The 27,958-nt window shown below is 34.6% G+C and overlaps 1 protein-coding gene across 3 annotated transcripts; it reads right to left on the reverse strand.

Annotated features, from left to right (window-relative positions):
- Window positions 1–2,315: 2,315 nt before the first annotated feature.
- Window positions 2,316–27,880, reverse strand: LOC113498646. 3 transcript variants are annotated; one of them, XM_026878740.1, is made up of 7 exons: window positions 26,902–27,879; window positions 25,936–26,028; window positions 19,003–19,130; window positions 13,123–13,179; window positions 6,732–6,826; window positions 6,082–6,210; window positions 2,316–5,382 (listed from the first exon to the last, which is right to left on the reverse strand). In XM_026878740.1, the coding sequence occupies exons 1-7, from the start codon at window positions 27,701–27,703 to the stop codon at window positions 5,208–5,210; spliced, it is 1,479 nt and encodes a 492-aa protein (XP_026734541.1). In that variant the 5' UTR covers window positions 27,704–27,879; the 3' UTR covers window positions 2,316–5,207. The 3 variants fall into 3 exon arrangements, with proteins under 3 accessions (XP_026734541.1, XP_026734542.1, XP_026734543.1); XM_026878742.1 differs by having other exon boundaries at window positions 5,290–5,458; XM_026878741.1 differs by lacking the exon at window positions 25,936–26,028 and having other exon boundaries at window positions 26,902–27,880.
- Window positions 27,881–27,958: the final 78 nt, after the last annotated feature.

Here is a 27,958-nt window from a genome sequence, read left to right on the forward strand (position 1 = left end):
TCATTAAGGTAGAGTTCTTCAGTAACTCGGTAGTACAAAACATCTGAGTGTTCCTGATATGACGTTTCAGCAAGAATATTTGTTACAACAAATATTCTTGATGAAACGATTTACAAAAATCTCTGTGCGTATTGGAATGTACCAAAAGTATAAGTATCCGTTGTATCTTTTATTTAGCCTTCGTAAGGATGATTCATTATTAAATAATGCAACGGTTTACCCACGCGTATTTATCGGGATTGCCCGACTAGTTTCGGGCCCAAACGGAGTCCTTAATTATGAGCTGGCGCGTATGAGCTAGTCGGGCGATCCCGATAACTACGCGTGGGTAAACCGTTGCATCATTTAAAAACCCGGGACTGAAATTTATGGGTGTTCAGAATTAAAACGCAAAAAGATCGGTAATATTATATAATTTATTTGAAACCCCATACTATATTATGAATAACTATTACAAATGTAGGCAATATTTGTGTATAAGAAAATAAGTTTAATAGCACTGAAACGAGTATTACGATATATCACAACGGGACAGTTAGGAATACAATAGCAAGCAGACAAATTACAATACAATATCTTAAAAGAATCACTAATTTAAGTTATTTTTTGGTCATACGATTATTAGGTTACATTTTTGCTACATTTTAATTTAGTTTTAAATTACTACTTGATATAATTTTACGGAAAGACGATACATGTCTCATATTACTTATTTACTTAATAGCACGATATAACTTACTATGTTTACCCTTTATTCATAAACTTTACTAAAAATGCATAATTAATGAGAAACTTGAAAATGGCAGATACACTGGATACATAAAATACTCGTATTCATTTTTTTTTTTTTAGGTGAACAAAATTATTTAGTAAAGTTCATAAATGAGGGTTTATAATTTAACATACTATAGCAGAAGAAACAGTAAAAATAGCGCAATATAAAATAACGTCTGAATATTCACAACACTAAGGGATATGAGAAGCAGTGTTGCCAGTGTGGTGGCAGTGTTGCCAGATAGATGGCACAGTACAACAGAAATACAACATATTATATGCTATGGGCGGATAATGTTACGTATATAAGGCACCATTTTTTTATTTATTATGGCTCGTTTTGAAGTTATCGTGCAATTAATTGTAACTTTTTCTCAAGTGATCTTGGGGTTTGCTTCTAGTTTTACGAGATTTAGCTAAACACAGTACCAATTGATATGTCTTTTTTGTACAGCCCTTCCAGCCAACGCCAATTAAATAGGCGTCATTAAAAACGCTCAATATATATTATGGAAATGTCATTTCGTTTCGATAAGTCATGAGACTAATCTTCCATCAAACTTTCGAGCATTATCTTAAGCTAACGATTGTCCAAAGGTCACTTGACCAAAAGGGCAATCTAAACGCAGTATTCATTAATTTCGATGTATCTACAGTATCGGCTTTCTTTTATTAAACAAATTCAACGTCATTGGACTAAAATGATATTTTGTAATACGTGAAAGATTTTTAAGATATTTACTACAAAGCGAGCCATTTATAACCTAATGTATATGAAAGTATGAATATCTATAAACTAAAATTTTACAATTTTGCTAACATTGAAATGTACAAGGCCTAATCCGTATTACAATTTATTACAACTTTACACGATTTATAACAGTATCTTGCTTGAAACATTGCTTATTTAGTTATTTATAGTAAATTCTATGTTTTATTGTTCGCATAAATATAGGTACATTTAGTTTTGCACGCATCTAACACAATATTACTTTGAACAAAAAAAAAACACTCTTCATTGCGAGGAGAGTTGCCACTAAAAAAAAACATTTTTTTTTATAATTGGCAACCTTGAGTAGTATTGCTATTTAACCCACTTCATATACCTATATTTCTCTTTTTAAATAATATTATGTCAGATGCATACAAATCCTGTAACCATAAATTACTAAGCTAAATATATAGATTAACCGCTACAATATTACCGATTTTAATTAATATCGAATTTGGTATGAGTCTTACAATAGTTAATAAAATAAATTAGTAATATCAGTCTAATCGGATGAAGTCGGTGGTTAGAAACAAAATAACGGATTGACAAGGATGGGTATTAATTATCAATTACAAAAAAAAACAAGAGTATTTATTTATTACACTTGCCAACTTAAATCTCTGATACTTGACAATACTTTTAAGTTTTTATTTTATTTTTAAAACAACTCCACACTAAAGAATTTAATTAATCCTTGTGTCTCGGGAGTTTCACAAACATACAAATCACGTGCACAACAACACCCAAACTTAGAGCAAGCATTCGTGGATCACATAAATGCGTGTCCTACGCGGGAATCGAACCCGCGACACGACGCACACCGTGGGTTTGGCTTGGTAGCCCCACTATGCTATACGTGCAGTCGATTAAGTCCTTGTAGATGTAGTACTTTGGAAACTAATATATCAGTATTTTCAGTACCAGAGACTTAAATTGACTCGTATATAAAAGGGAATAAGAAACATTTTACTTTGTAGAAAATTCTGTACTTACCTACATTGTTATTTCGAAATCTGATTACAATTTGAATTAATGTTTTACAGTGTTACATGACTAAATTAACTCCTACTTTTACGATGTAGTTTTTTAACTATTATTAAACTACAATATACAATTTCACTACAGACAATTTTCTTGGCGGTCTCAAATATAAAATAATTAATTCGTTAATTGTTATTTCACTTGTGACATTTAAACACGATTTTGAGAAAGTACAATCACACACGAAACACTAAGCCAAGAATTAAATTCGTTAAATAAAAATAATAACACAATTATTAATACAATCACACTACACTTACCTTGTAATTCAAATAATTATAAAACATTAATTCGAAAATCTTTGTTAGTTTTTGTCTCATTGAGTATTATTTGAAATTAGTCTTCAGCCGCTTAATAATAACAATATTTATTAATGAGCATAAATATAATACGAAATTGTCATTGAGCAAAATTATCAATAATTTAACGAGCTTTTTATATTTTAGTTTATATGACAATATCTTTAATAAATTGACTTTTCTCGATCAAATTTGACTTGCAAACTATTTGTGGACATGCAAACATAATTATTCTGTTATATGGACACAAAATATTCACAGGGGGTTCTTCAATCAATTAATTATCACATTAAAAACCAAACAAAATAACTCATGTTAACAAGTACTTGGATTTTTAAATACGAATTACGCATGTTCGTGTTAAAAATAGCAGTTTTATATAACTAGACAAAACTGTATGATAAAATTCAGTTAATTTTGAGACTAATGTTAGATTGAGAATATTCGTGGAAACAACGCATCGACTAAAATACATTAAAATGTTTATCAATTCCCTGAAAGTTTTTTTAAACGAGTCTAAAAACTTTTGTTATAAATTAAAATCTGCATAAGAATTAAAGCACACTAACATTTCGAAATACGAATCAAGTCAATTGAACCAACTTATTCTCAACAACAATTTGCAATTTATCGAAACATAACCATTATGTGAGCTTCACCTCAGAGCTAATATGTACGGAACCATACAACGATATGAAGATTTCAGTCAAACAAAACACGAGTACACAAAATGGTATCCAATGGTACATAAATAGCGTAAAACTGAGAAAAACATTAGCACAAACAATAATGCTGACTTATAGCAAACATTAAAACACTTTAATACGAAGGTGTGAAAAGCCAATTGGTCGAAAACGTTAAACAACCGTGCATTGTGACTTTATAAAGGCTTACTTAGACTAGAAAGGAAATATCGCGTGAGTTGCAATACATTGCGAAGTCGAACAGGTGTGGTATCAAGTATGATGTATTATAGCCGGCAATGTAGCACAATGTACGATATTTCTCGCCTCGTCTGAATTAGCCTTAAATAAGTAAATGATATGTAATAATGTTATTGTGTATGTTATAACGTAAACAATAATTATTGCGACGATAGTTCGGTAATCTGTTGAACAAATTGACAAAATTGTATTGGTTTGTCTAATAATTATCTACTTAGAATTGCGTTGGTTTATTGATAATGTCGCAAAACAGTTCTTTAAATGAGCATAGAGAAGTGAAACTTTACTTGTTATGGTTACAGAATGATTCCTAAATACCAAAAGTATATTCAGTCCCTTAAATGCTGCATAGGGCACCGGTGACCGATAAACATTACACTTTTTATTGCTCGTCGTTTAATGTGTTTCATTCATTTTTTAGTGCGTTTGTTAGTGACCATACATTTTTGTGAATTTGTTCAACAGCTATCACAACACTTAGCTGTAAGTTGAACGATATATGCTAAAACAATATAAATTTTCAGTCAAAACAATCACATCAGTTACGAAATGAGCAAACATTTATAATTTTAAGTACAAGTTAGTTATATGTAAGTTATAATATGTGTCGTACAGAAATGATTACATACATATTTTGAGAACGTAAAAGTAAGCACCAATAGTTTTATCAATTTTTGTGTTTGACTTAGGCCTTTCATTATGCCTCCAATATTGGACGAATTTCCCCATTTTACTTGACAATGAAAAATATAGTTTGACAACTATGGGCGCCATTTTGTTATGCGTATGCTGTGTATCGTTATTCCAGAAACGGCTGAAAGCCTCCAAGGACTTTTACAAAAAACCTATTAGTATGTTTTGAGTCGAATCGTCGAATATCAGAAACTCTCTCCCATATGTTCGAGTCGTGTATTTCCGTCTACATTCGTATAGAACGTAGCTTATTATTAGACTATCAGGGAATACGATTTCATACGAAATTAGCCGGAGTAACCCGAAGTTTGACAATAAATTGTTAAAATGACAATTATTTATTAAGCTAGCAAATGTGATGTGAGTCTTTTAAAGCTACATATTTTAATTGTTTGTTATTATACACACAGCAAACAGGCAAAACACATTTAGGACACTTTTATTCAATTTTTCACATGAAGAGCTAGTTTTTTCAACTAACTTAATTAATCAATTCCATTGATTGAGATTCAACGACGAAACGAACGTGCACCAAGGAGACTTATTAATAATTAAGCCGAACTACAATGACTATCAATTTTCATATCGAAATCACAAACTATCAAAGTCTCAAGAGAACTTATACAATATAGACCAGAATAGATCGGCGGCGAGTCCGATGGCCGCATTAGCGATTTCCATTCGCTACAAATCAGTAACTGGGCCGAACACCACAGTGGAGTTGTTCGCCGAGTTGACGCTCGTGCGGCGCGCGCGCACGCTCGTGTCGTGTTCGGCATCGCTCGGCAACGAATCGGGCCCGTTCGTGAGTTGCAGCCCGTTGAATTTCGAACGTAGCTGTGTTACAAGACGTTCGAGTCTGCAACATTATTTTTTCACTTTACACTATGTGAAGGTGCTCAGTCAATCTACTTAAGCCCGTTGTGCTGTAACGCCTAATAAAATATAATACATAATTATGTTAATAAGCATTCAAGTAAATAGATAAAACATAAACCAGCACCCAAAACATTAATATTTATAATATGTACAAATTGAACCGACACCAAAGTTTTCGCTGAGTTCCAACTTTCTACAATTGGTGAAAATTAAAATTACAATCTTTCCATTGCTTTGCTAATGAGATCAAAAGCTCTCCAAAACAAAAGAAGATGTAACATTTATTGCCACTACTACCTTTACACTACAAGAGTGCTGCTTATCCCGGTGTCTGATATCTGTTGCTTTCACCTTTCTATTGCAATACATAATAGCAAATAGGCAAAATATATAAAAGAAATCTTTACACGTTTGATGGTATTAGACTACCTACTCTTCATATTGAAAACGGTTTACATAGAAAATATATTATCGCGAGTCAAGCTATTAGGTAATTTCTAAACGAGTTCGACTTGCGATTCATTCAACATTGAATTTTTCGATTAAATGATTGAATTATTTAATACGAAATTTATCAACTAAGACCAAAACCGGGCTGACGCAAACCGTTTATCAATATAAAGTTTTCTACCAATTTCTACAATCCTACTATTCTCTCCCGTATAATAGTGAAACTTACTTAAGAGAATGATCCTCGGCGTTTTGTTTCGCCTTGCGCATGTCGGCGAGCTCTTTGCGCAGGCGCATGCGCTCGGCGTCAGCGTCTTCCGCGTTGCCGTTCGTTATTTTATGTTCGTTGGACTCGATACTGTTTTGAAAGATGAGCTTTTTAAATATATATGAAATGGTAGGTGGGTGATTAGTAAAGTTTTTGGCTGTAAAAAGATTTAGTTAGTTACAGAATCGTAGTTACGTGATTGAAAATAATATAAATACTTGTGTTTTAAAGTAAACTATATCGAAAAATACTGAAAATTTACACAATAAGAACATCAACAACATAACTTTCAAAACCGAATTGCAAAGTTTGTCTATCAACATTTTCTTTATGTTCAGCAAAATAAGAAAAACATGAATTGAAACAATGAAATATGCATGACATGTAATGACAAAAGGAAAAGTGAAAAATCGAAGAAAAAAAGCTGTTTTAAATAGTTTACTTCTAGCTTTTCCAGATACAAATATATTTTTTTAGAACTTCTTCCTAGCCTGAATACAGTTACAAAAATTCACCAGAAACCATCCCTATATGGGAACAGCTACTTTGTCCAACTAGTAGTATAGTCTAGACCAAATTAATTAGTTAATTAAAGATATACATCGACTAACCCATTGGTCAGTCTTAGTACTCGCAATTCGTCTTCCAGTTTAACGATACGATCCATCATACGACGCTTGTCAGCTTCCGAAGCCCGCAGAGAACTCTGTAACAATACAATGCTGTGATAGATTTATCTTAGGACTTCGCATCCATAGCTATAGAGAAACAGTCTTTGTTTTAATGGGGATGGGAATTGTAAAAATCAATACGATAGTTGCAGGCAGAAGGAACGCTTCTTACGGGTAATAGGACTTGAAGAAAAAATAAAAATCAATCTCATATATCCGTAGGTCAACACTGCGAAAATCCGGTAACAGTTAATTTTATATAGAGTCTTTGTGAGATCTCCCTGCTGATTAAAGGTCTCCCTTCGTCTTTTACTCCAAAATTTTCTTGTTCTTTTGTTTCGTCTGGCAATTTAAACTTGTCTCTTACGCATTTGTAGGAAACTTACTATAATAACATAAACACGAAATTTATTAATCATTTTTAAAAGAGTTACGGAGTTTCTTGCCGGTTATTCGGCATAAGAATGAAATTATTGAATTGCGCAACTAGCATCATTCCTATTAAAGTAACGAAAGAGCCTGAAAAGAGCCTACTTGCAGTACATTTTGATTTTAAGCTTGAAGCAGTTTCGGATTCAGACCACAGGCCCCTACAGGGGTATATTTCACATAGGACGAGTGCAGCGCGGGCGTTTGGCTCGGGGTAATGTATTCGTGGACACGACGCGCTGACCACGCAGCTTTCGAAGTGGCGGTAAAATGTCGCTTAAGGTATCATGATTAAAGATAGCGATGAAAATTCGAAGTACATATTCCTTAATGTCATCACATGTTTTTTTGTGTGTTTAATAATATCGAGGAACTCTACATAGAAGTGGAGTCTTAAGATCGTTTAGTATTATGTATATGATACTGTAGTTAACGTTGGTTTTCTAAATTGAATACAAATTATTGGTAACTACTGCCGACAATAGACTTTATAACATAACAATCTAGTAGATCCTAAATCAATGTCAATCACTGCAACTTGAAATCTTTACAAAATCATCTATTCCCACATTAATCGACCGATTGATCGATTCAATAAAATTAAGCGAATCCTAAAAGCACAATTACATACAAAAACTTTTGTCTAGCAACATTTTAGCGGCGCAACTTTCTCGCCCCACGCCGCGTTCCGTGGGAGCCGTTAACGCCGAAATTGCCTCTATCTCTTACACCGGAACCAGCCATCTACTAAGTGTATACCGACATTGTGTAAGTAGCTAACGTAGAAATAATATCCCTGTAGTTATGTACACGAATATCTTTATTTTTTCTTTTTTGGAAAAACAACATCCCTCCTTATAGGAAGTTACAGGTACGGAAAAGAATATACACTAAATAATATATGCTGTCGCAGTCCAGTTGGCACAAAAGCCAGTTCTTTCTTCTATATCCATACCAACTAAGAATATTTCTAACCCATTTTAAGTAAAATATAAGGCTTTAAAGTGCTTTACATGTACCTACGCGGCTACGGAGTGAAGTGTAAATGAGTGTAAAAGATAAGTTTCGGTAAGGAATCAATAAACAAACCCAGCCTATCACGATGCATTGATAGACATAGATCTCCCGAACGATGTCCCACCTAACAACTTTGGTACAAACAAAACAAAAGAATTAAAGAAGCACGCAATGAAGTAGAAATGCCAACCATCATGTAGAAGACAATGCTGATTCCATATTCACAAAACAAGGAGTTTCGTCCGTCACCGCAATGCTCATAGCCAGCCTACGACGGCAGCCCTAAGTAAGATTACACTGCTCGGTCTATATGCCCAGACAAACAGACAGACAGCCGGCGAACCAGCTAATTTTGTTTGTTCCGTCCGTTCCCCGGAGCTGATACATTGACGTGAGATGCTATGACAGGTGGGATTGGACTGTCTGGGTGTTAACTATTGATGTATTAATTGGTGTTATTAAGTGAAAGCTAGTTAAGTATATCTGAAAATTAAGTGTACTCTGTAGGTACTGACTTAAAAAACTAAGCCTTCTGTAATTTGAGACCAAACGCCTTTCTTAGATTCAACTGACAAAAGGACTTTTAACAATATTTTTTAGGTGTAAAATAGTTCGTTTTGAAAACAATGGTGATTGATAAGTTTTACTAAACAAAGATCTCTAATAAAATCCCATTAGTTTCCGGCAAATAATAAAATCTCTATCACAGCTTCAAAAGTAGAAGTAATAGAAAAGTCCGCAGTTAAACACTTATTCGAGGTTCATTTATCTCTCACAAAGCTAGCTTCCAGGATTCCGCCTCACGGAACAGGCCATGCATCATGTAAACTTGTATAATCTCAAGAGCACTTCTGAGAATTTATGTACGAGCTTAGAACACATCCGTTTTACAGGAATTGTATTTCCTGAGGGAGAATTCAGGACCAGATACAAACACTGGCCGGGTTATATATGCTATATTGCGTTACAAGTCAAATTCTACTTAAAGAGTATAATGTTTTTATTTTTAATGGGACCGTGACGAAACGTTATAGGTTACTCTTTTAAAAATAAAATATTGATACGGTAATGTATCAAAACCTCAAGGTTAGAATTTGAAATTGAAACTAAAAAGTCAATGGGAAACATAAATATCGCATAAAACAATAAAACACTTTCCACATCAATTCAAATTAAGTTCTTCGGTGATGGGAAATCCACCAACAATATCTTTATTAATGGTTATAAAATTTTCATGTTAGAAAAATGTTGTAGTCCAAGTGGCACACGAACAATTCTTGACCAAAATATGAAAGACGCAGGGTCAGAAATTGAAAAGGGTAAGAAAAAAGAAAACCTCTTCCTTTTAGAAAGATCGTCTTTTTCTTTTATGAAAACGACTCCCGCACTAAGGAATTTAATCCTTGTGTCGCGGGGTGTTTCACAAACATACAATTCACATGCACCAAGACACCCAGCCTCAGAACAAGCATTCGTCGATCACACAAATGTTTGTCTTACGCGGGGATCGAAAACACGACACGTCGCGCAAAGTGGGTTTCGATCACTCGGCTATCCGTGCAGTCAAAATCTTCTTGACTACGTGAAACAATTAAATGATTTTGACCCTTTTCTCCATTCACAGGCACAATAAAAGCTAAAAGCAAGTACTGCAAGTGTTACAAGTACCCAAGTAATACTCGCGGTTACTTAGCGGGCATCGGTGACGCATTAACCCGTCCATGTTAATCGCAAGTCGCCGTTTTTGCACTTCAATTAACTTATTACGAGGCGAACGGTGCTAATGACTCGGCCATACTCGCCGAAACCCGTGCGTATAGCCTACGTACGTATTTATGTAGGGAAGTTGTAAATTGTATTGAATGATGTGAGAAAATAGAAGTTTCAATAAGTAAAATAACTTTTTTGTTTGTGAGAAAATTTGTTCCTTTTGTTGTTGTTTAGAAAGATAGCTATAGTTAGAAAGAAAGCTATCTTTATCTGGAAAAGCAAATGAAAACACAGTTCATAATCAAGAATTTCAAAAGACCACGAATGAACAAAGTTTGCAGTGAAAATGCTGCATAATTTCCACTATTATTATACCCATCAAATAATTGTTTAAATAATTTAAATTTCCAACTCAACAATTACACTCTATAAAACAACAAGGAGGCTATAACAGCATAATTATGATTGCTATTAAATATGAACGTGGCGCGTCGGCCGAGTGGTGACGTCATACGTTGTCACGTGACGCCGGCCGGCGCGGCAAGGGCGGCGGCGCCTCGCTGCACCGCCATCCACTTACATCTGCCAATATTTGCTCACGCCCCCCTCCCCCCTGCCTTGCACCCCGCACGGCACCCCTCGTACGCACCACCCGTTCATATTTCAAATGCTATGATGTGGGATGACACTAAACACTACAAAATACAAAGTTACTGGGGCTGGTTTAACACCGTTGTGTAACAAAGTTTGTAACGGTTGTATGGGACCAACACTGAGTAAAAATTCGACCAAATGTGATGCTGTTACCTACTGTTTTTTTCAAGCGTATTGTAGAGACGACTAGATATTTACGAACTTAGCAATATGTAGTCCTAGATTGAATGCTTGTTGCTCTGGCCTTAGAAGGACTATTTTATTCATTCATCTCATGAAATGGAGAAAACTAAAACCTACCTACCTAAAACTCCATAGAAGAAGGCAAACACCTATGTCAAATTTAAAATTTAAAATGCTTTGACAAAGGCCTAAGGAATATTTCCTTCTAAAACGGTATCACAACGTTAATATTATCGGTTAACGTGTTGTTAGGGTTATGTTATTTGTACAATTCATTAACAAACACCTTTGAATATTCATAAACAAACGATAAGAATGTTACACGTCGGTGTAACACGCGGTCGTATCAAACCGTTGAATGTGCGAAGTCTCCGCATTCAGTTAAATCGATGCGTTCCGTTTTATTCACCGGCGCTGATTTTATAATCCTCACGTGTGCATACGGGTATGAAAATCAAACGGTTGAGGATACACTCCCTTTGACAATTGTTAATCTGGTATAATGTTCGTGTTATATAATGTAACATTCTGAAACTAAATCTTGCGCACAAGGCAGGAGCGAGATGTCAGCTGCTTTGCGACCTTTAACTCTTCAAAAACCTAGTCTCAATCTATTTTGAGAATATGAAAAATAACTTTATAAATGAGCAGTATGATTAACTTTTGTAAGACACATTTATACCCTGCCGCCTCGCATCAGCTCATGATTGAAGACTCTGGTTGGATCCAAAACTCTTGAGATTATTCCGATACCGATGAATACGCGTGTATCGCGTCATCAAATTATTAGTCTATGATCTTCTATGACAGTTAAAATCGTGCGTTAGATATGAATTTCATTGATATATCTGTTTATTAGCAAGCATTGATTTAAAAATAATAACTAAAAGTTGCTTCAAATTGTTTTTATCCCTGATCAGAGTAATACAAATGCCTATCAAAATACAAATATAACTCAAAACATTAATAGAATCGTAAAATAGTTATGTAAAGCAAACAGAGTTATTTGCAAAGTCACCTTGCACCCGCCGTAGGCGTTTCGCATCAACAATAACGATTGAACAAGACAAGTGTTAGACAGTAATAGTGTCGCCACTGTACAGAAATATCAGAAAGGCAAGTTCACTCAAAACATTAAAACTCCTTATATAAGAAAAGTCAATGCGAACGGGTATTTTGTAGCTAAGTTTTGGTGATACAAGTGTTCGAATGAGTGAATATTTTATTTATTAACGAAAACTACCTAATTTCCTTACACTATTGTGCCGTAAATCATATGAAATTTTGTTTTCTTAGAATCGCATACATTATTATTCGGTACAATTATTTTAATATGGCGTGAGGGGGCAATAGCAATCCTAATCAGGAGTTTGATTAGTTGGTCATTTTCCAGGGTATGAAGGATTTCAACACACCGACAGAAAAATGCGGAAGACGGAGCACAGCGGTTTAGGTTAAATCAGTAAGAATCTGACACTACCCGTAACCTGGGGGAGGGAATGGGTGTCCATGAGGATTACCCCGACTTATCAAAAAAAGGTCATTATCCAGGCACTTTGAAAACGTTACAATGTCTCTAGGTTCAACGTGTTTCGTAATACTTCTGTGTCTACCTGCTTGGTGTCACAACGTTAGTGCTCCGCGAAGGCGTGAAGAGCACTCCACGGGACCACCCAACTCGCACAGCAAATAACGCTTAATAGCACCGAATTGAGGTGAAAACGAAAAAACACAAACTCAAGGAAAAAAATCTTGTGAAATATGAAAAAATGTATGTTGGTTTTATAATTCCTTGAGGTTTTATGCAAAGGAGTTCGAGTGGTTAAATAATGTTAGGTTTATACTAACATCTTGCAGTTATGTACTTTTATTGAGATGGGTTTATAGTCCTAAGTTTTTTTGTTAATCGTATGATAAGACAAAAATAATAATAAAAAAAAAACAATAACATTATCTAAAAAGAGTGAAAATGACACTCTTTTTAGAACATGTTATTGTTTTTTTTTTAAGAACAACTAAAATATTTTTTTTTGTAGACATTGAATTATCTTGTATCTAAATATAATTATTGTTAGGTAGTTTTAACAGTGGCTTTTCAAAAGTAGTAGTAAGTAAATATAATTAAAAAGTAGAGTTGAATAAAAAAAAAACAAATAACTCTGTTTCAAACTCAACGCCATCTCTAGGCCACCGCGTGAACTAGTTGGACAAGCAATCCGTAGATTGAAGCGCCATCAGCTGTATACGCTTTTAGTTTACAGCAGAAAACATAGATGGCGTTGGCGGCTCGCTCAAAACAATGAAGTGCTTAAAATCAATATTAAAAAAATGATCATACCTTGATCTCTTCAAGAGCTTTCTCCGTAAACTTATTTTCCGAAGACGCCAACCCGTTCTGTAATGAAACAAAATATTCTATTGTAACTATTAGTCAGCAATTAATTGCTTATAATGTACTGAATTCCTTGTACGCAGTGAGGCCAGTACTGACGACCTAGATTCATTGATCGATTAAGTGCTGTTAGATTGATAATAAGTGTAAAGAAGTGCATCTGCGTCAGTGGTTACACATGTTCCAGATTTTAATAATATCGTCACGCTCTCGATAGTGACGCGCCTGGCTGTTTGTGCCGTTGCCCAAGCCCCGTATTTGGTGGATATGGGACGTGTATTCCTTAAAAGTGTAGTTGACTAATATGTATCCCACATGAATAGTTAGACAATTTCGATAGTAAGTGATGTTACAATTCCAAACATTTTTTTTCCAGTGAAGCTCGCTGCTTCACTGGAAAAACAAGCTTGCTTACTCTGTAGACGAATAAACATTTCATTGATCTAAACAAATCCTGTGTATTCGTACATTTGTCTATGCGTTGATAACAAAAAACAATGAAACTTCGGTAGAGATTCTAAAATTTTTGATAGTCCCACAGTGAAAGCCTCCTCAAACCAAAATTCCGGGGTTGTTAACCAAAAAGGGTCTTTTTTCTCTTGGTCTGGTCTCTGGTCTTGGTCTTTTTCATCTACAGTACAAAAGTAGCTGAAATAGGAAAGGAAGTAATACTTCATAACTGTTGATTAGCTATCAGCCGCTTCATAAACATCTTTATCAATAACTATACAACTTTAAACGTGTAAACATCTATCTATTACCTTTGCCTTATTTGATTATCTCTGATAATCATACTCTATGGCCTTATAAGTTTTTCTTTCTAACTTCAAAAATGCTTGCGCAAAAAGGTTAGGCAGCAATAAAACTTAATCATCACTAGTCTATTTGCCAGATGAAATATTTAGGGACGTTCTGGCATGGAACTGGAACCTAATCCAAGTAAAAAATATACAAATTCACGCCCTAGTAAAGGTTAATATTTTTTATTACACATTTGTTGCCACTTCCACGGCATGACAAACGAACTACAAATCGCATTTATAACACTGTTAAGAATTTACTTTTCTTAAATTGTACTTTGGAGGACCCTCTCCTGGCTAATGATGCTGCAATTAACATCGGAAACTAAAGGGTACAAAATAGAGGAAGAAACTTTTATTGGACCAAATGATAAAAGATTTCACGTTAAAAGAAAAAACAATCAAGAAAAACCGGGTTTATGAAAGAAATATTTAGACTAAGTCAAGGCCTAATGTATTAAAATAATAACAATAGACGATGAAGATTGTCCCAGAAACGTTAAATACTGAATAGAATTCCTAGTAAATGTATACCAACAGTTTAATTAACCGAGATAATATTCTCGCTCCCACGAAAAGTTATAAACGCAAGCCATTATTAGCAGCTTTCATAAAATAATAAGGTGTTTCGTTCAGCGTTAGGGAAACCAAAACCATTTTTTCTTTGTCTTGAATTCATTGAAAACTAAGGCGAAACTAAGAATAGTCAATTCTTTGTCAGTATACCATCAGGAAACTAGGGATGCAGCTACCAGTACCAGTGTTTTACAAAGCGACTGCCATCTGATCTAATTGTTTACCTAAGCACCGCGTTGCAGTTACCTAAGCACCGCGATAGTCAGATGATGGCAAATCTAACTCAATAAACGGAAATAAATACGGATTTAAGAATTCTTACATTGCTACAGGTGAACTGGTTCAGAAGTAAATAGTCAGCTGTATAGAGACAATTCCCACATTTCGAGTGGCCATGAGGCTATGGTACAGGTAAAAGGAGCGTCGGTCGTCCGGGGGCAAGATGGGTCGACGATATAGTTAAAGTCGCGGGTTGAGTCTAGATGAGGCTGGCAAAGGACCGTAGAAATTGGCAAAAGAAAGGGTAGGCCCATGCCCAGCACTGGGAGGGCAAAGGCTGTGGATGACGATGAAATTGAAACCATGCTTTAAGCGTAGGAGATTAGATTTTTTTAACACGTTAAGGATTTTTATCAACATGATGGTGTTAATATTGCATGTCTATTCAAAGAGGTTTTTTTAACCGACGAAATAGCAAAGTTCCTTCTCAATTTAATGTTGATATTTTTTGTATATACACCGTTCTGTCGAAGGTATTGAGGAACTAGACAAGGACATTACAAGCATTAAAAAGTAATTAACGAAATCAGGGAATTCAATTAGCCTTCGATACTTAATTAGTCATAAGATTAACGGTGAAATCACACGTGGTAGACTACATTCGGTTTATTCTCTTGAAGAAGTATACATACGAATAGAAATTCGCTATTGAAATTGACACCTGTTTATTTTTTTATGTACATTCCTAATAAATATTGACTGAAACAAAAAAAAAGCACTAAATTACGAAAATAATGTCTGAAGTATTAGATGTGATGCTACTATTTTTTGTCAAATTGTTTTTGAGTACCGATTTTAAAATCTGTACTACTTGTCTATTCTCAATGTATGTAATAGTCTACCACAAATGCCATAATCTTGCTATTATCTAAGGTCATTGAACTGGAAGCCAGCATCCGACATATTTGGAGTGGAGCCAAGACAGTTTGGAAATGTCGAGTCCAGTCTGGAACTGCTGTCCCGTATAGACTGACATATTTCTTTAAACATGTTCCTAGTAAACACCTGTGGGTCAATTTTCTTCGACATTTTTTATATGACTGTGCCTCTCCTTTATGATCGTTTCCTTATTATTGAGGGCCGTGGGTACCGAAGTCTTTTACCATATTTCTCCAAAAACTCTGGCCATTCGTAGACAAAATTAGATTCAGCTTTTTCCCATGTTCCTTTCTTTGCAATTGGGTACCGGGGCCACGGTTACTCCTTCGGCCAATCCCGCAACCCCGGCGAGCATCATTCACAATGGGATGCACAGCCTATAACTTTCGCTGTAACAGCAGGCCTGTTGCTTTGGCCTAAGGTCACTATTCTGTTTGCCTTGCTTCCGAAAAGCAGTGATCAAAAATACGATTATGTTTACTTGATTTGTACTGATTCAGTCCGCCAAAAGATTTTCCAATTCTTTTTTTTTGCTAAAATCACATCGCATTTTTAGCAAAATCGTCGTTTGCAGACACATGACGCAACGTGATTATCCCTTATACGATTGCGCGTAGGTTTCATAATGTCGCATTAAGCTCTTAAATGAATGTTAATAGCGAATAATTTTCCAGCTCTTTGCTTGGTTTCGCAAAGTGCAGATGAAATGATCTTTGATAAGCCGTATAGACCAAGAATATCTATAGGTAGAGCAAAACCTTTCGTACAAAATAGGAACGTCCAGTAATCACTATGGATGCGCACTTAATTCCAATTTTCTTTTGATATTTTGGTAACAGAAGATAAGCGATTATACGACTTTGAATTCCACGAATTATTTAAACCACGAATGTTCTTAAAATTGTTGGCAATGTGAACGCTTTTCACAAACTTGCACGAATCACATTTTAGAACTAGATGAACTTTTCATAACCTTGAAATATCTTATATCTGGCAGAAAGATTCGACATCATCGATACATTCGATTTCTTAACTGTAGTCTGGCAAAAAAATACATTTTATATCTGAAAACTTCTTACCTACATCTACTAGGAAACGGTTATTTCATCTCAATTTATTAGCTAATTCAGATACAGCTTTTCGACATACATTTTAAAATAGCTACCACTAATCGTGTAGTCTAGAATCTACTACAACGTGATCCACAATTCTAGATAGCGAAAACTTTTTTAATTCCCCACCAGAATCTTGACACTAATTTGACGTTTCACTGCTCTTTTTAAAGAGGTTTTCTTACTTTTCTTAGTTCTAGATTCAAATACATCTCTTTAACTAGGTAGGGATGTTTGTGTAATGTAGTGTGACATAAATTCCGTTACGCATCGATTACATTTTTGCCGATTTAACGATTGCGTATCTAATCCAATATTTCATAGTTGACTCATACTGTTTAAACAATCTAATTTGTAAATCCGGTAGTCAAGAGGCAAAACTAAAGGATACCGTTAGAATGATTAAAGGCACTTTTTATGGGTTTTCAATTTCATAATATTAAACACGACTTATTTCATTTTATTTTTGTCGGGGTCAGCTTTCAGTCTCATCGATTCAGCAAAAGCGAAAGACCGCTTATCTGACCCCTGTGATCCATTTTACTAGGTAACTGTGTCCCATAGTAACTTGTTTTTAGAAAGTTAAAGATGACTTAACGTTTGTCAAAGATTAATTCATGATAGTGGATTCACATAACCATGAAACATGAATAGCATGTGTAGTTGTCATTTTAAACTGATTGCAGGAAAAACACACATACCATATCCTTTCATTAATAATTTTCACAGTGTGTAAAGAAAACTGGCAGCGCTTTGCAAGTGTCTATAACGAATGTACTTAATATTACATCTTTCGAGCACGATACAATACCGGTGATCCATGGTTTGATTGACCAGATCTACGAGGCTACGCAATGCATTTCAATTCACATGATATTCCTCACTACGTCTGAATAAGCCTAATTCTGGCACCAACCATTAATGTATGTTAAGGTACTACTAGATATCAATGAAGATACACTAAGTTAAGACAATGGAAGTTGATATTATAGTAACCATTATTCAACATGGGTTGTAAAATACGACACCTGTTATGAAAACAGTTTCAACACCTGGTTTCCGGAGATTATGAATGTAGAAAGGAACTGAGGAATTCCTGAATATGCTTTAGAATAAATGGTTGTTAAAAACAAACAACCTAAAATGAAGATTTTTTAGAAAGGAATGTTAAGAACTACACTTTCAGGCATATGACCTGAATTATTTGCATTCATATGAAACACATGCGGAGTAAAATTTCTCTGAAATAGAATTCCCACTAACGATTTGCACCTTAATACTCATTTATTATTTTTGGTTCAAAGCCCAAAATATTTTTATGATTGTCGACAAGTATAGGTATAAATAGCCGGTAGATTAAGTTTCTTTAAGTCGACGTTTTAAGAAACATACCAATTTGTACAAAAATATTTATGTTATTCATAATTCCGATTAGAATAATTAATAATCAATGCTTAGTTGAAGGTCGCCAGGTACCGCTAAACGTTGACCGTCTCGTGCCATCCAGTGCCGGTTATCGATTCCAATGAATAATTGAAAGGAAAAGTAATTGTGTACACTTAAGGGTATAAATTTACTTTCATCGATAAAAACATTTATGAAGTGAGAGAGCTTAGGCTCATAAGCATAACTGTTTATTACATCAAACCAGTGCTTTCGAGTCATAAACGATGTTTCTAGTAAACACCGATGTTACAGCTGTAATTAAAAACGTCAAGTGAAGCTTTATATTTGTGTAATAAATACGTGTAACGGTTAAATATTATTTACACTCAGGCCGTTTCTCAGTAAAACTCAAAGAAGACCCGAATGAGAAACGAAAAGGAAAGCAGTGATGGATGTAATAAATGAAATGTTGTTAGCGAATCGTCGAGCAAAGGAAATTAAAACTGTCTTGCACTGGAAAATGAAAAGTTTATGAATTGAAAATCAGATGCTTGAGTGGACATAACTGGCACAAAAACAGCCGAAGATGTCACGTAAGAAAAGTGGCTAATATTCAACAAGACAGGCCGTATACTGGAAATTGGTGACAATAAATTAGGAAACAAGACCAGGAATCAATATTACCTAAAAACAGCATTACAAAACTAGGGAAAAAGGTCTAGTAGAAAAATAATAAGGAAGGGCTGGAGATGAAAGTGCTAAAGTTCAAGACTAGGTACATGATTAATACTCACATCGTTTCTCTCGACGACCATAGCGCGGACACGCGAATATAGAGCATCCTCGCGCATGCGCGCCGCGTCCCGGATCTCTCGCACCAAGTCAGTCAGGAACCCTGGAGCGTACTGCCCTGTGACGTACACTGCAAGTTGAAGATATCGATGAGATAATAGATGGTGGAAAAGATAGACGGTGGACGGACGATGAACATTGAGAGTTTGGAAATACTATAGTATATGGACGGGGAAATTGTATATAGAGAAAGGGTCACTAAGGGCTATAAATTTAGAATATAATAGAATAGAAGCGTCGTTATTATACTTGATTTAGTATTCGTAATGCGGTGAGTTACTAATACATTTCTGCAGGACTTTAAAAGTGGGTTCTTGCTTCTACGTCAGAGTCCACGAGACTTGACACCAGATTAAACCGATTGCAGCTAATAATACAAAATTTGATTTAAAGAAAACAAAGTGGTTCAAAACACAATTGCTAGAAACAACTGCTTTTGATTCAATGTGTTTATGAATCAAACGAAAAGGAAGCTGGCTTTGCTTTAGCTAGCTCACATTATTCTTCCAATATAAAGACCCAGTTTTTAAGTAAAGTAGTAGAAAATATTAAACTATCTTCATTCAAAATCCCATCACAGATATAATTGGCCGAACAATTCCAAACGGTGTCACTTTCGCAAAGTATAGATGTTTATTTTTAATGTAACACTTCATTTGTAACTTTTTATAGCTTCAAACAAAACCAAGCTTACCTAATTTGGTTCGGCAAGTTGGTACACGAAAACAATCCGTCATTATATAAATAACTGGCTTTCTATTTAAGGGTACGACATCCGTTTCTTTGGGTTATGAAACTCAAAAAAAAAAGAACTTTTATCGTGTACTAGTTGTGCCCTACGGTGTATTGAGCACATTCCTGGTGTACCCCAAGGAAGTATTCTTACCCCCAAGGAAACAAAAGCAATCAATTAATGAAATCATTACAGTAACACATCACATTACGAGTGCAATTCATTTTCTTTAATGATTGATCGCTTATTGCCGCTCGTATTTCACGCAAGCTTCATATAATAGCCATAATTCAAAATAATATTATGTAAAAAATGGCGTGGAACTTGTAATGATGTTATGCAGTGACGAGTAGTACATTTATCATACATTTAATTTTACATTTCTTAAGTTCTAATTGATTTAACGGTATAAATAACATTTCTGATAAATTTGTCAGGCGACCAATTAACAATGACACCTATTATTGCTCATAAAATCATGAAAATACGAGTAAATTCATGTTTTAAAATTATTCTAACTCGTGCATGTACTGTTGCTAACTTTCCTATTTTTTTGTTGTTTAGTTTGTATTTTAAGACATTCCTGCATTTTTGTTTTTAGTTTTTTGCTATTTGCCTTGTTGAATCATTGGGGGTATTTTAAGTATAGTAAGTATTTTAGGGTATGTCTCTACTATTAATACATTAATACATAAGTATTTAGAATGGAGATTTTTCATGATGAAGTTGAGTTCAACGCAAAAGGAAGTCGTGCCACCACAACATCCAGGATGGTGGATGGGGACGGCAAAAACCTCTAAACTGTTTAAAATTGCGGAGGGTAGAGATCGATTTCAGTCTCCGATATCGATCCACGTTAATCCAAGTGGAATTTATAGAAGATTCATTTCTTTTCCGTTTTAAAAGCCTTCATCATCCACAAAATCATCGAAGGCCTTATTGTAAAATACTTTCTATTATATAAGTAAGTCCCCTTAAGTATCAGCAGTAAAATTCTTTCAGTTTAATACCTTTATCGTTGAGTACGTCTGCCGCAAGGACGTTAGTAACTAGGGAGTAGGTTGCTGGTTAGGTAGAGACCAAGTTACCTAATGTCAATGTTAGTTCAACACGCGATGTGGTAAAGCTATCAAATTTTCCATGTCTCTGTGTTTATTAAAAAAAATGGAGCAAACGCTTTCCATCATAGTCTATTTTTGGAATAGCAAAAGGTTATCAGCTAAATCCGGTCAAACTGAAAACCGAACATATCTAGAAAAAAAATGTTTATTGTATGTAAAGACATAGGAAAACATAAAGTACCAATCTTAAGAGTAAACAGAGCGCTACGAAGAAGCATTTATTAAGAATATGTCGCTGTACATATTTTCCTATTTTTTATCAAAACACATACAATTATACAATGGATAGTAAATTATACGACACATCGATAGAGTAGAAATTTCTAGATAAGTATAGTTGTTTAATTATTGAAGACGTAGCCTAAGCATGAGATAGCAGAGGCTAGATTTTGAAAATGTTGAAATGAATTTTACCTTTAGACAATCCTAATTTATAATGTCAATAGTCAATAAGACTTTATTTGAATACACAACGTTACTATAACAAATATGTATTTCCATACATTTATTATCGATACAATGTTATTACTTAGAGCTGAATGAATTCAAGTTATTTCAGTGCACAAGTAACGCAGTGTTGACCTGCATAATACGATTAGTGGGAGATAAGGCTTACCTACGTATCGCCACACTAGTGTAAACAAACTAAGCCATTTGAGGCAAAGGGCTAAAAAATGTGCTTTTGAAACATGTTACTTTTAAAATGGCATTGAAGTTTTTCTTCTCAACTTTGTTTTAACGGGAATGAGAAGGCTTATTTCTATTTTACATGTTTTTTTCTAGTTAATGATTCATACCCTTAACTTTAGGAAACATGTGAAATAGGTCAATTTTAAATCTATTCTTGGAGTATAATTTCATAAATGTATTCTGATATAAAAAAAGCGAATCAAGAGGCACTTAATTAACGATTAAAGCCATTGTTACTATACTAAAACGCAAGCGTCAAAGGGGTGTATCATAAACGGTATGAAACATTTTTAGAATGAGATTGCTGATGATCCTTGTATCGAAACAAGAATAAACTGGAAGTATTAGCTGAACCCTTGGATTTAGTTTAAACCTATATTATATACCATTTTTTTTAAACCTATAATATCCCACAAATGTAAGAAGTTACCAAACAGTTGTTTAGGTCACGTAACTCACGCGATTTCGCCTGCTCCATGCTACATCGCCCATTTCTACTAATGTCGGTTGTCTGATCTACATTTAACACGAAAGGGTATTAGACTACACAGTTTTGAAACCAACTCTCGGTTAAGAGGTAAACTATTTTTTTATCATTAAAAAACTACTCCCCTATTTTAACCTCGAGTCTCGAGGGTTTCACAAATATTAACGTCACATGCAGAAAGACACTCAGACTTAAAAAGATTTACGGAACAACTATTTACATATTAGATGGAAAGGAAGAATTCTTGAAAATACAGAAGAATATACTGCTAGTAGAAGAAAACTGATATTAACACAAAACAACAACAAATTCGCCTACATAATTAAAGGCACAGTACCCAGACAAAAAAGTAGCTACACTTAATTTGATATCTGATGTCATTCAAAGGATTAATTAATAACTGTCTGGTCAAAATACAAGCTACACGAACCAAATACACTATTATCCCTAAGGAAAATACCGTTTCAAATAATTATTGTATCTAATTACGAAATGCTATTAACACCGTGAGCACTTATAAAGCGAAAGTAGAAAATCAGGAATATCAGGACTGCAAAAGGAAGGAAAACTAAGATATAAACTATGATAATTACGTAGAAACTTGTAATGCAAAGCCGGGACAGCTAAATGACAAACATTTAAAACTGTAAGTTGAAAGCTAAGTTATTCAGATATCTTCTAACTGCTGGTTAAAGTACTCATTACTGTTAAAAGCCTCGCCAACGATCATTAACTGTACTCCAACGTTGCAGCCATAGAATCTATTAGTGTCCAATTTCATTTTAGATTTAAAGCATTAAGTGGCTTCTGTACAGGACTCGTGTAAGCCATTCAAAAATAACGGATTTCTCTTCACTTAGTGAAATGAACGTGAACAAAATAATAATTGTGGAGTCAACGTTTAACATTCACATTTGCTCCGGAATCGAATTCGGTAATAATTAAGTAATGTTTCTCACTTTCACGATGAAAGTAAAGCGACCTGTTTTTGTGAAGACTTTTTATCGAGTGAATTAATTGAGGAAATAATGGTACCGAAATTTTCAATTTTAGGAGAAATCGTATATTGGATCCAAGTGAATTTCTCAAAGCGACAATTAAAGCAGTGACAGCAGCAGAAATCACTCAGACAGATTCACATTTTTGGCAATATATCGAGTCTACAGTCAGCCGGGCCTACTACAATTCTTGGGCAACACTCCAAACTCTGGACTGCATCCATGAATTTCCAAACAGATAAAACAAAACCTAATTATCCCACGTGAGAATTCCATTACGACTAAGCGGCAGTTAAATGCGGATGTGCAACTGTGAAAGTATTGAACAAAAACGATGTCCAAAGTAAAATTGTTTGTCCTGCTTTGTGCAGAATGATGATCATACGAAAAAACATCACGCGCCGTTGACAATGTGTCCTGGTTTTCATGCGAATATCACATACTAAGTAGGTCTTTTGTAATGTGTGCCCATTGACGTGGATTCAAATTTGACTTGACGTCTATTTCTATATCAATTTTTGTGTGTGATGTAACCTTGGTCTGGCGTTTTCATGGTTATTTATCAAACTTGATATTTAAATATTCGTGTCTCTTCTAAGGTACGACCGATGAATGTTCATTAAATAAGATTATTTACCGTCAAAAGTGCGTCTATATGTTTTAAGTGTTCAACGTTTTACAAAGACTGGGTCTTTTATAAATACAATGTCAAGTAAAAATAAAATCTAGTACATTTATATTCTTAAGATTTTGGCCGAGTGACAACGCAAGTGTTTATTTAGCCAAATAAAGAGCTCTGTACCTTGTGCCGAATTTTGGTTTTAGATCAATCGGTGAATCACGTTCAAATTCTTAAAACTGATAATTAGATGATGCGGTATTTAATAAATGGCATTAAATATTATTCAAAAAACTTGATGTGCATATTCACGTCAAAATACCTGAACATATTAATGACAAGAATTAACTGTGGTACAAAAACAGATGTCTCTATGCAAATACTTATGTGATAAATGTAAGTTTTTATAACGAAAGGGCATAGTTTATCAAAACACTCGAAGAATAAACATTTTTTTATTTAGATGGGTTTAAGAATTGTTCTTTAACGTATTGGACTTATATTTTTATTACACCCTATGAGTTAAAGTAGTAGTAATCAATGCAGATAAACGAATGATCAAAAGCAAAGAAAATCCAAATTTTGACATCGATCGCTAGAGAAAAGCTTTTTGAAACTTATAATTTTTTGTTAATATAAAAATAGTCTAAACAATTTTAATGATTACCTTAACGAATGAAAAAAATTGTAGCTATGCAAATTGCCGTAGATAAGATACGATAGCGAAGTATTTGACATAGTTTCGGCAGATAAAGCACTTAATGACGCAAAATATTAGGAACGATTAGTTTTAGATGTAACGCAACATTGCGATTTACTCATCGACCTACAAGCTATACTAAATACTCATTATGATTGCCAATTAATCTTACATTTGACACAAAGAGCCTATATAAAAATAAAACATACATTCATACAAGACAGTTACAATATAAACAATTTATCTAGAAGCCCATACATTATTTATTAACCGAGTTACCCGTCCCCTCGGTGTAACAAGGTCGTCGTGACGTACACAGTTTTATCTGCGACTAACGTTCATCATGTAATACTAACAACGAGATTATGGATGGTATATGGATAAGCGTTCTACACGTTATCAGTACCCAAAAATGATCTTAATATAGAAATGCAAGGGCATATGATGAAGTACTGTACCTAATATGTTGTATAATATCTCTTTGCTGGTATAATCATAATAATTCAGCCTATTCATGAAGCTAGAATAAGATTTTCACGAGTACTCCCTCAGGGGTCCGACTTTGGGACAAACAAAATTCGTTCAAATATATCAAAAGAATTTGAGTTACGATTAAATACAAATATATATGATAAAACCCATATTTACTTTGAAATGGTCAATAACAAAATGTGATCATGTTAATCTAATTACATGAACTAAGACCGTCATTGCTCTTAGTTTACGTAACGCAGTTTTGTTTTACATAGTCAGACAAAGTAGAGTTTAAATAAAATACTGGCAGATGTAGCATCCAATACGTCTGGCTCTAATTTGAGAACAACAGATTTTGTAATGAGTCTATTGTGCTATATTTTTTGTCTGTTACATAGGAATACAATAGAGAATATTCAATTCAAATATCATCTTATCAGCATCAATCTTTCTGCTACGTTTTTAAACGTAATTTTAGGGAATTTCCGTGAGGTGATGGAAATTTTTTAACTGAGAGAAAGATCGCCAGAAATAAATAGGAATATCTAGTTATTTATTACTCACGCGTATTTTTCGGGATCGAATAATCGATTAATCGAAAGTCGAAAAGTTTGACTGCGACCCCGCTCTGCCGCGTTAGGTCATGACTAAGGACTCCGGTTACGACCGAAACTAGTATTATTCCGATAAATAGGCGAGAGTACAACGTTGTTAAAAAACTTATAAATCAACCGCACGAAAGTAATTATAATAAAATAGCTAGTTAGCTTTCCTTTAAAGTGTCCAATTAAGATTATTTTAAATATTAATGAGGGATCTTCATCTTAATGAACTGCTTATGGATAAGTTTTACTCTTCTTGGGATTGTTTTCTTTATTACTGAAGATTGGCAATGGCAATTTGTGGCTATAACTTCATAAATATCAAATCTATATTGAATAGCTGACCACAGCTGTTCAATGACGAATTTTGTAGGATTTTCATCCATGTATGGGCTTAATTGTAAAGAATTATGGCTTAAACAAGATCTAACAAAACATTATTATTACTTACCATTATCATTAAGTGAGTGATTAGGTGTTGGACCGATACTTGAGCTGGAACCCTTTAAAATGGCATTGTGCTGCCGTAAGTTCTCCAATTCCACTGTAAATAAGTATGAATGCTAAAGGAAAATCGTAATAAATAATGAATGCATTGTAATCACTAATTAAGGCAAAAACAAACTAAGTGCACTTGATAAGTGGTTGAAAACATTATGGATTTCAATAGTGACTGTGAATAACTATTATAATTGCTCTTGGTGGAATCATTTTCTTAACTACTCAAGCGTTCATTTTTCATATGAATGACGTTTTGCAAGTACATATTTGTTTTGTGTAACTAAAATACTTCTTACACAAAGTGGTATTCAGCAAGCAAAATAAGTAGAATCTTTTACATATCTAAAATACCTGAAGTCTTTATAAGGGTAGAAATCAGGTGTAAATATGCTTGATGTTATGAATAATGTATTTGTGAAAATATACATATTATTTATGCAGGATTGAAAGCAGATCACAGCACAGTTCATAACTTTAATTACAGCATAGTTGGCTGTTATTACCAATATAGGATCAAGGCTATAAAGGACCATTTTATATTTTTAAATCATTCTTTAAAAATAAAATGATTCCAATACTAAAAACGAAATTACAAATCTGTAATTTCAGTTCGTTACAACTGAAAATAGTCACATACTAGACATAAAGTGGGACTAAACTCCTCAATTTCACATGTAATCTATAAATTTATTATAGTCAAAACATCAATATGAGTTTATTACTAATATTCATATATTATTATGCTCTCAACACAAGCCTTGACACATTCCACAATGTGTGGGTTACTCTCATGTAGGTGTAGTTGTTTGAAAGGTTTTACCAAAAACAAGAAGGTTGCATGCATACTTCATGCAATGTTAAAGGCCACCATGATGATACAAAATATATATTCTATTTTTAAAATAAATGAACTCACCTTTGCTATCCATTAAGTCTTTAGTCAGTCTTTCATTTGCCAATTTTAGTGATGTAATCTGGTCCAGTAGACATGTTAAGAGTCGACTTCCCACTTGGCTTCCCGACATGTCTGAACTGGCTTCAGAGCCGGTCTCCACATCCCCATTAGCAGGCCTGGCCACATCAGGCAGGCCTCTCACACAGGGGTCACTGTACCTCCTTGCATTACTACCTTCATCCTTGTCATTCCCATTCATGTCACTGTTTGAATTCGTATCAATTACAGAGGTGACTATTGGAGGCAAACTGGCAAAGTCCTGGCTGTCTGATAAGTTCTTTGGTTGTAAGTAGCTGTTTTGGTGGGTGTGAGTTGGTGTCACGTTTCTCGAGGTGTTGTTCGATTCTTCCACTTTGTTGTCGCTGCGGCGCCGCACTCGCGGCCTTTGCACTTGGATGCTTTTGTTTACACTCTGCACGCCCGAGTACCGGTAGAACTCCGGCCCGTAAAACGGCATCATCGGTGGGTTGCAGTACGTAGGCAGTGTGGGCAGAGACATCGGCTCAGGTGCCATACCATAAATTTGTCGGTAAGGATCAAAACCGGGCGCGAACTGAGAACCACCCATCGGATAATTCATATTGGGATTGACGAAGGTATCGTAAGTATCCATGCTAGGCGTCGCTTCCTGGATGTGGTGCATTGTCTTGTCTAACCATTTGGACAGGTACGAGCCTCTGCTCCCACGAGATTTCTTCCGCTTTCCCAAGGAGCCGTTACTATTCGACGGTTTGCCGTTCACTTGTTTTGGTGTAGAAGCCATGAATGTCACTTTATCGCACTTTCACACAAGGAAAAAAACACTTCAGCTTCTGCTTCCTCCTATCAGGACACTATTTTTTTCCATTTACGCTGAATTATTAATTACGCGCACAAAAATAACTTAATTCAATTCGACCGACTTGGGCAATGAATTATGAATGACGTTTGCTGTCATTTTGTTTTTGTAATTTCTATAGCTACGTTCCATTGTATACAGAACTAATAAGATACATTTTATATTTTGAAATATTTTATG

The sequence above is a fragment of the Trichoplusia ni genome, chromosome 11, assembly GCF_003590095.1.
Source record: "Trichoplusia ni isolate ovarian cell line Hi5 chromosome 11, tn1, whole genome shotgun sequence".
Lineage (NCBI taxonomy): Eukaryota > Metazoa > Arthropoda > Insecta > Lepidoptera > Noctuidae > Trichoplusia > Trichoplusia ni.

What these genes read in the sequence shown, in the direction of transcription:
- LOC113498646 (XM_026878740.1), bottom strand. Translation starts at nt 27,703, where the DNA reads ATGGCTTCTACACCAAAACAAGTGAACGGCAAACCGTCGAATAGTAAC. An exon ending in TGGTCGTCGAGAGAAACGAT is followed by an intron (nt 13,180 to 19,002) that starts GTGAGTATTAAT and finishes GTTTCATTACAG; the next exon opens with AACGGGTTGGCGTCTTCGGA. An exon ending in GCCGAGGATCATTCTCTTAA is followed by an intron (nt 5,383 to 6,081) that starts GTAAGTTTCACT and finishes ATAATGTTGCAG; the next exon opens with ACTCGAACGTCTTGTAACAC.